At 42.7% G+C, this 13,950-nt stretch overlaps 1 protein-coding gene across 2 annotated transcripts in view; it reads left to right on the forward strand.

Annotated features, from left to right (window-relative positions):
• The first annotated feature begins 11,260 nt into the window (after positions 1–11,260).
• LOC106566902 (beta-catenin-like protein 1) overlaps positions 11,261–13,950 on the forward strand; it is a 36,943-nt gene continuing 34,253 nt past the window's right edge. For both annotated transcript variants that reach the window (XM_014135473.3, XM_014135474.3), the window contains exons 1-2: positions 11,261–11,415; positions 13,270–13,455. In XM_014135473.3, the coding sequence (XP_013990948.1) occupies positions 11,386–11,415; positions 13,270–13,455 (216 nt within the window). In that variant the 5' untranslated portion in view covers positions 11,261–11,385. The remainder of the gene's footprint in view (positions 11,416–13,269; positions 13,456–13,950) is intronic.

Genomic DNA, 13,950 nt, shown 5'->3' on the forward strand with positions numbered 1-13,950 from the left:
ACTGTATGTCCTAATATGTCCACCTACACCTGCTCTTCCTCCCTCCATACGCCTGTGGAGAGCTAATGAGATGTGGGTTAATTTACATGAAGGTCATGCACTCTTCAAAGCCCCATGACGGGAGGCAGTAAACCACAGTGGTCTGGTCACCATGGCCCTCACTTCAGCATTCTGATAGGGTTTGCAATTCTCTGTCAACATTTGATTTCAAGCTGCCTGGATCGTGCTCTCAGAGGAGGGGAGGTCACCTCAAGGCTCACGTCAACAAAGAGGACACCTTGCTGACTTTGTTTAGATTCGCCAAAGATTCATGTTATTTCATTTATAACGCCGGTGATGCTTTAAAAATGCCATAAAATCTTAACTTTTAAGTGACTTTTTGACCTTTTTGTGTTATCTGCCTCCATTAGTGTTACTTTTAATTAAAATGTAATTCTGGCTCTTATCAAGGTCTCACACCTGACTTTCTCAGCTCTGCTCCCGTGTGATTCCCATGTATCCAGGCCTGCCATCCACCTCAAACCTGCTCCCTGGGCCCTGCAGCTGTTAGCACTGTGTTCGCCCCTGACCTCTCACATCTGTTGAATTAGCTTACTTACTATATAAGGGAGTGCTTTCAGTCTCAACACAATCATTTACTGTTAGATTAATAGGGTGGCAGGTAGTCAAGTAGTTAGAGCATTGGGTCAGGAACAGAAAGGTCGCTGGTTTGAATACCCGAGTCGAGAAGCTGACAAATCTGTCTATGTGCCCTTGAACAAGGCACTTAACCCTAATTTGCTCCAGAGGAGCTGTGCTACTCTGCCTGACCCTGTAAAACAACACATTTCACTGCACCTATCCAGTGTATGTAACAGTAAAAACATTTTTTATATAAACTGAACAAAAATATACTGCTCAAAAAAATAAAGGGAACACTTAAACAACACATCCTAGATCTGAAAGAAAGAAATAATCTTATTAAATCTCCTGGTAGACGCAGCACTTCCCAGGAGTCACGTGTATCCTCTGTCACAGGAGGAGACGGCGGCTTGTGAGGGTTTATGTTTCCTTCTGCTCGGTGTGCGCCCAGTGCAAGGCTCCCAGGCACCTGCTCATAGGGAAGTTACAACCCCTACCCGTTCCACAACGGCTGTGGTCGCACCTGTCGGTGGACTTCCTCACGGATCTTCCTCCCTCACAGGGCAACACCATGATCATGGTCGTTGTGGATCGGTTTTCTAAGTCCTGCCGTCTCATCCCTTTGCCCGGTCTCGCTACGACCCTACAGACTGCGGAGGCCCTGTTCACTCACGTCTTCCGGCACTACGGGGTGCCTGAGGACATAGTCTCTGATTGGGGTCCCCAGTTCACGTCCAGGAGGGCGTTCATGGAACATCTGGGGGTCTCGGTCAGCCTCACCTCAGGTTTTCACCCCGAGAGTAACGGGCAGGTTGAGAGAGTAAACCAGGATGTGGGTAGGTTTCTGCGGTCATATTGCCAGGACCTGCCGGGGGAGTGAGCGGCGTTCATCCCCTGGGCAGAGATGGCCCAAAACCCACTCCGCCACTCCTCCACTAACCTCTCCCCCTTCCAGTGCGTACTGGGGTATCAGTCGGTTCTGGCACCTTAGCATCAGAGCCAGATCGAGGCTCCTGCGGTGGACGAATGGTTTAAGCGCTTGGAGGAGACCTGGGACGCCGCTCATGTGCACCTGCAACCGGCCGCGAAGCGGCAGAAGGCGAGCGCCGACCGCCACCGCAGTGAGGCCCCAGTGTTCGCACCGGGGGATAGGGTCTGGCTCTCGACCCGAAACCTGCCCTCCGCCTGCCCTGCCAGAAGCTGGGCCAGCAGTTTGTGGGGCCATTCAAAGTCCTGAGGAGACTGAACGAGATATGCTACAGGTTACAGCTTCCCCCAGATTATTTAACCCTTCTGTTCCCCCATGTTTGTTTGTCAGTGATTGTTTGTATGTAATACGGTCCGTTATTGTGGGCTAGATTATTGCGTTGTATTATTGATTCCTTGAATAAATTACGTTTATTACTCATATCTGCTGTCCTGCGCCTGACTCCTCTACACCAGCTACACACAGGCATATTACACAAATTTGTTTTAGAGAATTTGGCAGTACGTTCAACCGGCCTGAGAACCGCAGACCACGTGTATGGCGTTGTGTGGTTGAGAGGTTTGCTGATATCAAGGTTGTAAACAGATTGGTGGCAGTGGGATTATGCTATGGGCAGGCATAAGCTACAGACAACGAACACAATTGCATTTTCTCTATTGCAATTTGAATGCACAGCACAGGAGGCTGGTGGCACATTAATTGGGGAGAACGGGCTCGTGGTAATGACTGGAGCGGAATCAGTGGAATGGTATCAAATACATCAAACATATGGTTTGATGCCATTCTATTCACTCCGTTCCAGCCATTATTATGAGCTGTCCCCCCTCTCAGCAGTCTCCGCTGATGCATAGAGATACCGTGGCAAGATCCTGAGGCCCATTGTCGTGCCATTAGTTCGCCACCATAATATGTAACCTTTTATTTACTTAACTAGGCAAGTCATTTAAGAACAAATTCTTATTTACAATGACGGCGTACCGTGGCCAGACCCGGGACTCCCAATCACGGCCGGATGTGACACAGTCTGGATTCGAACCAGGGACTGTAGTGACACCTTTTGCACTGAGATGGAGGACCTTAGACCACCGTGCCACTCGGGAGCCCAATATATGGCCCCATGTTGCAAGGATCTGTACACAATTCCTGGAAGCTGAAAATGTCCAAGTTCTTCTACGGCCTGCATTCTCACCAGACATGTCATTGATTGAGCGTGTTTGGAATTCTCTGGATCGACGTGTAGAACAGCATCTTCCAGTTCCCGCCCAGCTACTTCACACAGCCATTGAAGAGGAGTAGGACAACATTCCACAGGCCACAATCCACAGCCTGGTCAACTCTATGTAAAGGATATGTGTCGCGCTGCATGAGGCAAATGGTGGTCCCACCAGATACTGATCCATGCCCCTACCTTTTATTTAAGGTATATGTGACTAAAAGATGCATATCTGTATTCCCAGTCATAGGAAATACATAGATTAGGGCCTAATGAACTTATTTCATTGGGCTTATTGGGCTTGACAATCTGGACCCTTTCTTTCTAAAATTATCTGCCGAAATTATTGCAACCCCTATTACTAGCCTGTTCAACCTCTCTTTCGTGTCGTCTGAGATTCCCATAGATTGGAAAGCAGCTGCTGTCATCCCCCTCTTCAAAGGAGGTGACACTCTTGACCCAAATTGCTACAGACCTATATCCATCCTACCCTGCCTTTCTAAGGTCTTCGAAAGCCAAGTCAACAAACAGATTACCGACCATTTCGAATCCCACCGCACCCTCTCCGCTATGCAATCTGGTTTCAGAGCTGGTCATGGGTGCACCTCAGCCACGCTCAAGGTCCTAAACGACATCGTAACCGCCATCGATAAGAAACAATACTGTGCTGCCGTATTCATTGACCTGGTCAAAGCTTTTGACTCTGTTAATCACCACATCCTCATCGGCAGACTCAGAAGCCTTGGTTTCTCAAACGATTGCGTCGCCTGGTTCACCAACTACTTCTCTGACAGAGTTCAGTGTGTCAAATCGGAGGGCCTACTGTCTGGACCTCTGGCAGTCTCTATGGGGGTACCACAGGGTTCAATTCTTGGGCCAACTCTTTTCTCTGTATACATAAATGATGTCGCTCTTGCTGCTGGTGAATCTCTGATCCCCCTCTACGCAGACGACACCATTCTGTACACTTCTGGCCCTTCTTTGGACACTGTGTTAACAACCCTCCAGACGAGCTTCAATGCCATTCAACTCTCCTTCCGTGGTCTCCAACTGCTCCTAAACACAAGTAAAACTAAATGCATGCTCTTCAACCGATCGCTGCCTGCACCTGCCCGCCTGTCCAGCATCACTTCTCTGGACGGTTCTAACTTAGAATTTGTGGACAACTACAAATACCTAGGTGTCTGGTTAGACTGTAAACTCTCCTTCCAGACTCACATCAATCATCTCCAATCCAAAGTGAAATCTCGAATTGGCTTCCTATTTCGCAACAAAGCATCCTTCACTCATGCTGCCAAACATACCCTCGTAAAACTGACCATCCTACCAATCCTCGACTTCGGCGATGTCATTTACAAAATAGCTTCCAATACCCTACTCAACAAGCTGGATGCAGTCTATCACAGTGCCATCCGTTTTGTCACCAAAGCCCCATATACTACCCACCACTGCGACCTGTACGCTCTCGTTGGCTGGCCTTCGCTTCATAATCGTCGCCAAACACATTGGCTCCAGGTCATCTACAAGACCCTGCTAGGTAAAGTCCCCCCTTATCTCCGCTCACTGGTCACCATAGCAGCACCCACCTGTAGCACGCGCTCCAGCAGGTATATCTCTCTGGTCACCCCTAAAGCCAACTCCTCCTTTGATCGTCTCTCCTTCCAGTTCTCTGCTGCCAATGACTGGAACGAACTACAAAAATCTCTGAAACTGGAAACACTTATCTCCCTCACTAGCTTTAAGCACCAGCTGTCAGAGCAGCTCACAGATCACTGCACCTGTACATAGCCCATCTATAATTTAGCCCAAACTACTACCTCTTCCCCTACTGTATTTATTTATTTTATTTATTTTGCTCCTTTGCACCATATTATTTATATTTTATCTCTGAACTTTCTTCAAACTACAAATCTACCATTCCAGTGTTTTTCTTGCTATACTTTATTTACTTTGCCACCATGGCATTTTTTTGCCTTTACCTCCCTTATCTCACATCATTTGCTCACATTGTATATAGTCTTTTTTTTTTCTACTGCATCATTGATTGTATGTTGTTTTACTCCATGTGTAACTCTTGTGTTTTTGTATGTTGTCGAACTGCTTTGCTTTATCTTGGCCAGGTCGCAATTGTAAATGAGAACTTGTTCTCAACTTGCCTACCTGGTTAAATAAAGGTGAAATAAAATAAATAAATACAAATTTCAATTGAATGATTTCTTTATATGAACTGTAACGTAGTAAAATCTTTGAAATTGTTGCATGTTGCGTTTATATTTTTGTTCAGTATATATATTTTTTGCATCCACAACCAAATCAGCTATACTTGACTCCATTAAGGCTGTCATGAGAGACTAATGTAAGATAAAATCAGTGGTGTAAAAAGTCCCAAATATCATACTTGATTAAAACTAAAGATACCTTAATAGAAAATGACTCAAGTAAAAGGGAAAGTCACCCAGTAAAATACTACTTGAGTAAAAGTCTAAAAGTATTTGATTTTAAATATACTTTAGTATCAAAAGTAAATGTAAGTATCAAAATAAAAAATAAATGTCACAGTTGTCGTAGTGATGAGACCAAAACGCAGCAGGTATGTGTATGCTCATCTTGACATTTTAATAAATTCAAAATGAACACAAAAATAACAAAAGAACGACCGATCAACAAAACAGTCTGGTAAGGCTAAACACAGAACAATCTCCCACAAATGACAAACACACCCTAATATATGGGACTCTCAATCAAAGGCAAATAGACAACACCTGCCTTCAACTGAGAGTCCCAACCCCAATTAACCAAACATAGAAACAGACACACTAGACTAAACATAGAATACATGAAAATCAAACAGTGCCCAAAAACCCCGGAATACTTAAATCAAATGCCCCTTCAACAAACACACCACTCCGAACCACATAAAACGAATACCCTCTGCCACGTCCTGACCAAACTACAATGACAATTAACCCTTATACTGGCCAGGACGTGACAGTAAAAGTATAAATAATTTCACATTCCTTATATTAAGCAAACCAGACGGCACGATTTTCTTGTTTTATTATTTTACGGATAGCCAGGGGCACACTCCAACACTCAGACATAATTCACAAACAAAGCATTTGTGATAAAGTGAGTCCGCCAGATCAGAGGCAGTAGGGATGACCAGGTATGTTCTCTTGATAAGTGTGTGAATTGGCACATTTTTCTGTCCTGCAGGGCATTCAAAATTTAACTAGTACTTTTGGAAGTCACGGAAAATGTATGGAGTAATTATTTGAAATACATAAGGTATTCAGGGCTATCATAGGTATTTTCAATAGATGGTACCTTACCTCTATAATGACATGGCAGAAAGTAGGCTAAACAGTATAGTGGGTCAATTTCCACAACCACTAAGAGCGTAGAAGTGTGAGGCTCAACTTCTCCGCTGTTTTGGTGGCCTGGTTACCATGCTGTGAACAGCATGAAGGGAACCCGTGCACATGCGCAGATACTGTATGTGAATATGTGAGTCAAACGTCTTGCATCTCGCTTATCTCAATATCTGTGGTGCTGCTCTACCTTTAAGCTTTTTCAAAACATGTTACAGTACGTATCCCTCTATCAAAATTTATGGTGAGGTATGCAAGTTCTGGTTCTGAGAGGCACTAATGGATACAGACGTCCTCTCATGTCTGCCGCTCAGTCCCTGAATGCTTTGGATTCATCAGGAGTTGTCTGAATTATTCATAGAGAATATTGAAGACTATGAAAATGTGATTTATAAGCATCACTTGTGCCTGAAATTACCACAAAACTGAAGTGTGTGTGTGAATGTAACTTCATGCAAGAGGTTCTGAGATGTTTTGTACACACAATTTTTGTATCCTGTATATGTCTTTAGGTGCCTGTATGTGAGTGAGTATGTGAGTGAGTATGTGAGTGTGTGTGTGTGTGTGTGTGTGTGTGTGTGTGTGTGTGTGTGTGTGTGTGTGTGTGTGTGTGTGTGTGTGTGTGTGTGTGTGTGTGTGTGTGTGTGTGTGTGTGTGTGTGTGTGTGTGTGTGTGTGTGTGTGTGTGCACGTTGGCTGCCCCAAGCACTGCACCTGGTCCTTTAGTGATCAACCAAAGCACAGGCCTCCGTAGCATCGCAGTGAACATATTCGTTCCAAGATAAAATTCATTAGCTTTCCCCTGTGTTACCGCAAGCCAGCCAACACTGCTGTGTTAGACACAGGAATCCTGCAGCTCCTAACCTGCTCTGGATCGCAAAAAAATGTTGTGTGGTGACAATAAAAGCTTGTCTATCCTTATCTAGAAAGCACCAAACAAGCATGCATCTGTCACTTCCGATTCATCCATGTTCATCAAAACAAATTTGAATGGACAGGAAGTTTCACTTATTCAAATTTGCTGAGACTGATTTGCTTTCAATGTAGAATTATTTCAGACTTTTTGCAACCACTGAGATGATAAGGAGATTCCTACATTCAACATAGGCTCCAGATTAAGATTGTTCTATTAAGGCAAACCCCCCAACCCTATACACCTCACTTAAATATCCAACCTCTGTATGTTTACAGTATAGCTGGCAAACATATTTTAGCACAAGGCCAGATTCTAGTCTTGTCTGTATTTATTGATTCTGTATCATTGATACACTTTTCCCCCTATGTTTTAAGACCCCTTGATCTCTCGATTGACACACCCTGAATACTGTCACAAACTAACAGGTACAGATATAGGATCTTAATTTGAGCCAGTTTGCTACACCAGGAAAATAATCCTGCATCTACAGGAAATGTCAATTATTATGTGAATTATAACTAATGGACATTTACAGTGGCTTGCAAAAGTATTCACCCCCGTTGGCATTTTTTCTGTTTTGTTGCCTTACAACCTGGAATTAAAATAGATTAAAAAAAATATTAATGATCATTTGATTTACACAACATGCCTACCACTTTGAAGATGCTAAATATTTTTTATTGTGAAACAAACAAGAAATAAGACAAAACAACTGAAAACTTGAGCTTGCATAACTATTCATTTGGACTTTATTTAACAAATTATGTAACTTCTGAAGGTAATTGGTTGCACCAGATCTTATTTAGGGGCTTCATAGCAAAGGGGGTGAATACATATGTACTCACCACTTTTCTGTTTTTTATTTTTTAGAATTCTTTGAAACAAGTGTATTTTTTTTTTCACTTCACCAATTAGGACTAGTTTGTGTCTATCCAATACATGAAATCCAAATAAAAATCTATTTAAATTACAGGTTGTAATGCAACAAAATATAAAAAGCGCCAAGGCGGGTGAATACTTTGCAAGGCACTGTATGTAGGGGCTGATACATTTTTCGTAAGGAAAAAATAAAGTCTGAAATTTTAATGTGGAAATTACTAATTTCAGAAGCCTTTTTAAACCTCAAATGCATTGCAGGAAAGTTATCAAATTAAGATTCTACACTTGTATAGGCCCACATTTATTATAAAAAATTAAAAATGTTTTAACCTTTATTTAACTAGGTACAACACTTATGAACACCAATTGTTTTGGGGAGGGAAACGTGTGTGGTGGAAATATCTCAGAAGGAATTATGCAATTCATTTGATTGCACCATCTGACTCATAGTTCAAACAATGCTTTGTATTTCACAAAGTCAGGCCACCATATCCCCCTGATGTTAAATAATGAAGTCACAGTGTGGAGCCCGGCACACTCAGCGTAGCTGCTCTGCTGCGATGCAATCACTGGCGACCTCTGCAGATTAGCGTAATCAGCTCTCACAGCTTGTGTGAAATTATATTGCTCCGAATGAAAGGAAACGGATGGAATTCAATGGAAAGGATCCAGCGGCACAGCCCAAATACATTGGGGGGAAGAGACGTCATTAACACAGTGAGCAGACACTGTGTGAAAAGCCCAGCATCTTCAGGGTTCATGGTACAAGTTAATTTAATTTAAGGGGAGATTCATGGTGGCTTTGGGGTTCAGCAGGAGGAAACAAGAGTTGATTGATTTAAAAAAACTTTGGGGTAAATGGTCCTTGAAAGTCATTGCTCACATGATGACTGCACTGCAGCTGGACAGACATGAGGAAACCTGTCATCTGTGACATCTTCTGTTTTATGTTTTACAGTACCCGCCTTTCATTGACTTCTCAGGCATGCATCCCTAATGGTACTGACAAGGTCATTTTTTTTTAACCTTAAGTTTACATATTCCTATATAATACTTGCAGTGGTGGCTGGTGGCACTTTAAATGAGGAGGACAGGCAAATATTGTCTGGAACAGAATTAATGGAATGGTCTCAAACACATCAAACACCTGGTTTCCATCTGTTTGATAACATTCCATTCACTTCATTCCATTCATTTTTATGAAATGTCCTTCCTTCACCAGCCTCCTCTACTAGTACTTGTATTCACATCCAATGTGCGTCATGTCTTTGTTGTGCAGAGGAGCTGAATATGAACACATTTTGAGGCAGACATCACGTTCTGATAAGGCTTTCCTTCTGTCAGGGGATCCCCTTGCAGATGGTTGTTGATTAACATTGTTGTCAAAGCCACTATTAGGAATATGCTCCTGCATGTTGATTTGAATGCAACAAGGACAAAGTAGAGGAAACTGTAACCAGTAACCACATCTTATGTTGATTAAAGGAAGACTCAGAGATATGACGTAGATGCAGAAAGTAAATTGCATAGTGGGTCAATTTCCATATCAACTAAGAGCATTGAAACGCGAGGCTCAACTTCTCCTCTGTTTTGTCCTGTGGCTCCCACGCTGTAACAGTGTGAAGCGAACCCATGCACATGCACAGATGTGTGACTGTGCGAGAGTGAAGTCTTGCATCTTGCTCATCTCAATATCTGCGGTGCTGCTTGTGGCAATTTCATTTTCACTGAGTATACCTTTAATATAATAAAGCTCAGTTATAGGCTTTCCCATACGGTTTCCTTGACCATCTTTGTGTTAAGGAACAGGTTAACGTCTTTAAAACAATAGTTGATATTGTATCTGTGTATTAAAGATTAAACAAGGTTTTGACTGCAGTTAATCAAGTTCTAAGTCTGGAGGAGGATAGAGAGTTTTTAATAGCACCACAGCTGGCCTTGTTTTATTGCTTTAGGAGGGAGGTAATAGAAAAACTACAACAACCAGAGGGCCATAAAAATCGTTGGTAATTAAGTCTCTGGATAATTATTTTGAGCCAAACATTAATTTTACAGGTTTAATAGATGTTCCAATGGTTTCCAGGCCCAAGTGCCTTGGGCCTGGTTTGTAATGCAGTACCATTAATCATGGGTTCTTTCTCCAACTTTGTCTTCATAATAACAGTAACAATGTTCTCTTATGTCTTTGCAGGAAAGTTTCAACCAAGCAAAACACCCAGACAGGACAAAGTAATATAGAGAACATGGAGAACATTAAAATAACAATTGTGGACTCCTTGAAATGGAAAAAGCCTACATTACATTTAGCATTACCACACACTGCTCATCAGTCACGGCTGCCAAGGTTATGAGAGATGTCACCTCCAGCAACATTTAATTACCTACATAGCAGGAGGTTTTGGAGACACTGCTGACCTTTGACAATAGCCACTAACACTTTTATCCTTCTTTGTTTATCAACACCTGTTTATCAACACCCTGCTTGGCTTTTATACAGTAGGGTCATCTTCACTGGATTGGTAAGAACAACCATATTTTCCATCAATTGTAACAGTGTCATGAAGTGTGAGTATTTTGCCTTGCCAAAGTGCTTGTGTTTTCGAACTTAGAATTTTACTGCCCGTCTCCTCTCTTTTCCCTTGTGTTGCTAGCATCGCAAGCTTGACTGGTTTACAATGGCCTCCTGTTTGGATGTTGTTGCTATTGCACTACTGTCACAGATCGCTGGTCACAGTGAAGGGTGACAACATGGAGGCCCCTGCCAGACAACACTCATAAATCCCGAATGATGCAGATTGAAAAAGTGGTTTTCTGCTTGTCTCACATGCAGCCTTGCGCTGAATCTTTATTTCTCTCTTATTTTTTTTTTTACAGACTTTCTGTTAGAGGACTTTCAAGGCTGTATAGAGTGTGTATGTGTATTTGTGTGTGACTGTGTGTGTGCGTGTGTTGCATCATGCCATAGTTGCTCTGTAATAATTGTTTAATTAATAACAGTATTATGATTATGTAATTACAATGCTGCAAACTGCAGATATGGTTCAGGAAACAAATCCTGAAAATAAAATAAAGAAGTCCTGTAAAAGTTACCACCTGCATAATTATCGTATAACAATAAATGTAAATTCAACGTCACTCTATAGTATCTGTGCAACTTGTAAAGTAAACAGGAAAACGTGTTGCCTCTTAATTTATGGGGACCTACAGCTAAGGCCTTTGGAATGTCAAGTCCCCATCACAGTTCCCCAAAGCAAGGCTCCTCTTCAGAATATTACGACAACGAAGTGCTTTACGGTAACAGTTGCTGTTTTAAGTTTGTAGCGGGACATTGCGAGGCTGACATAGCCACTATTCATTGTTGATAACTGTAACGTTTGCCCGAAACTTAATATTTCGTCATGGACGTAGGCGAGCTACTGAATTATCAGGTAATTAGCTGGTTAGACATATCCTTATATCCCAGCTAGCTAACTTACCGGTAACGTTAGTTAGCTAGCAAAATAAGGGTGCTGTAAACAGCGTCTTTGACTCTAGCCCTGCAACGGTAGCTAACTGGCTAAAATGATTTGTAATTAGCGAATAAACCAAGTTCCCTTAGCTAGTTAATGTTGTGACAAATTTAAAGAGTTGGCTAACTGATGTCAAGTTAGCCTAACTAACGTTAGCACATAAAGTTAACAAGTTACTGTAGCTAACTAACTACAGTATCTAGCTAAGCTAGCTACCTTGTGATACAAACGCTTGCCTAGCTCAGCTGAAGATATTTGCTCTTTTTTCTATCTGTGGCTCAGCCTTGTTAGCTAAAGTAATGTTTCTTTCGTGGAATGTAATTTCTTTAGCACACTACATGGCCAACAGTATGTGGACACCTGCTCGTCGAACATCCCATTTCAAAATAATGGGCATTAATATGGAGTTGGTCCCCCCTTTCCTGCTATAACAGCCTCCACTCTTCTGGGAAGGCTTTCCACTAGATGGTGGAACATTGCTGCAGGAACTTGCTTCCATTCAGCCACAAGATCATTAGAGAGGTCGGGCACTGATGTTGGGCGATTAGGCCTGGCTTGCTGTCGGCTTTCCAATTCATCCCAAAGGTGTTGTATAGGGTTGAGGTCAGGGCTCTGCGCATGCCAGTCAAATTCTTCCACACTGATCTCAACAATCCATTTCTGTATGTACCTCGCTTTGTGCACAGGGGCATTGTCATGCTGAAACAGGAAAGGGCCTTCCCCAAACTGTTGCCACAAAGTTGGAAGCACAGAATCGTCTAAAATGTCATTGCGTGCCGTAGCGTTAAGATTTCCCTTCACTGGAACTAAGGGGCCTGAATTATGAACAAGCAGCCCCAGACCATTATTCCTCCTCCACCAAAACTTTACAGTTGGCACTATGCATTGGGGCAGGTACAGTGGCTTGTGAAAGTATTCACCCCCCCTTAGCATTTTTGTATTTATTTTTTCATTTCAATTTGGACTATTTTGTGTCTATCCATTACATGAAATCCAAATAAAAATCCATTTAAATTACAGGTTGTAATGCAACAAAATAGAAAAACCGCCAAGGGGTGAATACTTTTGCAAGGCACTGTAGTGTTCTCCTGGCATCCGCCAAACCCAGATTCGTCCGTCGGACTGCCAGATGGTGAAGCGCGATTCATCACGCCAGAGAACTCATTTCCACTGCTCCAGAGTCCAATGGCGGTGAGCTTTAAACCACTCCTGCTGACGCTTGGCATTGCACGTGGTGATCTTCGGCTTGTGTGCAGCTGAACGGCCACGGAAACCCATTTTGTGACGCTCCCGACATACAGTTCTTGTGCTGACGTTGCTTCCAGAGGCAGTTTGGAACGCGGTAGTGAGTGTTGCAACCGAGGACAGACTATTTTTACGTGCTTTAGAATTCGGCAGTTCTGTTCTGTGAGCTTGTGTGGCTGACCACTTCTCGGCAGAGCCGTTGTTTGAAAGGTGGCATCCAATGACGGTACCACATTGAAAGTCACTGAGCTCTTCAGTAAGGCCAATGTTTTCTATGGAGATTGCATGGCTGTGTGGTCAATTTTATACACCTGTCAGCAATGGGTGTGGAATACACACATTTGAATTTGTCCACATACTTTTGGCCATAGGGTGTATCAGAAAATCAAGTGCTATTGCATGTAAAGATGAATGCATTTGCTCCATTATTAACTGTTTGCTTGGATACATTGCAAAGCCTTATGACTTGACATCCCTGTTTTGATGTACCTGCTCAACATGGTGTTGATGGTGTGATCTTCATTGTAGCCTGACAGGGGGGCAAAGCGTCTGCGGGATGATGATGATGATGATGATGATGACCACAGAAGCAAGAAGGTTGGCAGAGAACTGGCCAGATGCCTGGAGAGAGATGATGGTGAGGACTCGAGTGGTGACAGGAAGAGAATACTGGAGAAACTCATGGATGATGATGAGGACGCAGATGACCAAGAGGTGGGCAAAGTTTTACTGACATAAAATCAATCAAATCAAATTGCATTAGTCATATGCGCCGAATACAACAGGTGTAGACCTTACAGTAAAATGCTTACTTACAAGCCCTTAACCAACAATGGAGTTTAAAAAATAAGAATAAGAAATAAGAGGAACAAGTAATTAAAGAGCAGCAGTAAAATAACAATAGCGAGACTATGTACAGGGGGTACTGGTAATGAGTCAATGTGCGGGGGCACCAGTTAGTGGAGGTAATTGAGGTAATATGTACATGTAGGTAGAGTTATTAAAGTTACTATGCATAGATAATAACAGAGTAACAATGGTGTAAAAGAGGGGGCAGCAATGCAAATAGTCTGGGTAGCCACTTGATTAGATGTTCAGGAGTCTTATGGCTTGGGGGTAGAAGCTGTTTAGAAGCCTCTTGGACCTAGACTTGGCGCTCCGGTGCCGTGCGGTAGCAGAGAGAACAGTCTGACTAGGGTGGATGGAGTC

Source organism: Salmo salar, chromosome 13 (genome assembly GCF_965601325.2).
Source record: "Salmo salar chromosome 13, fSalSal1, whole genome shotgun sequence".
NCBI classification, from domain to species: Eukaryota; Metazoa; Chordata; class Actinopteri; order Salmoniformes; family Salmonidae; genus Salmo; species Salmo salar.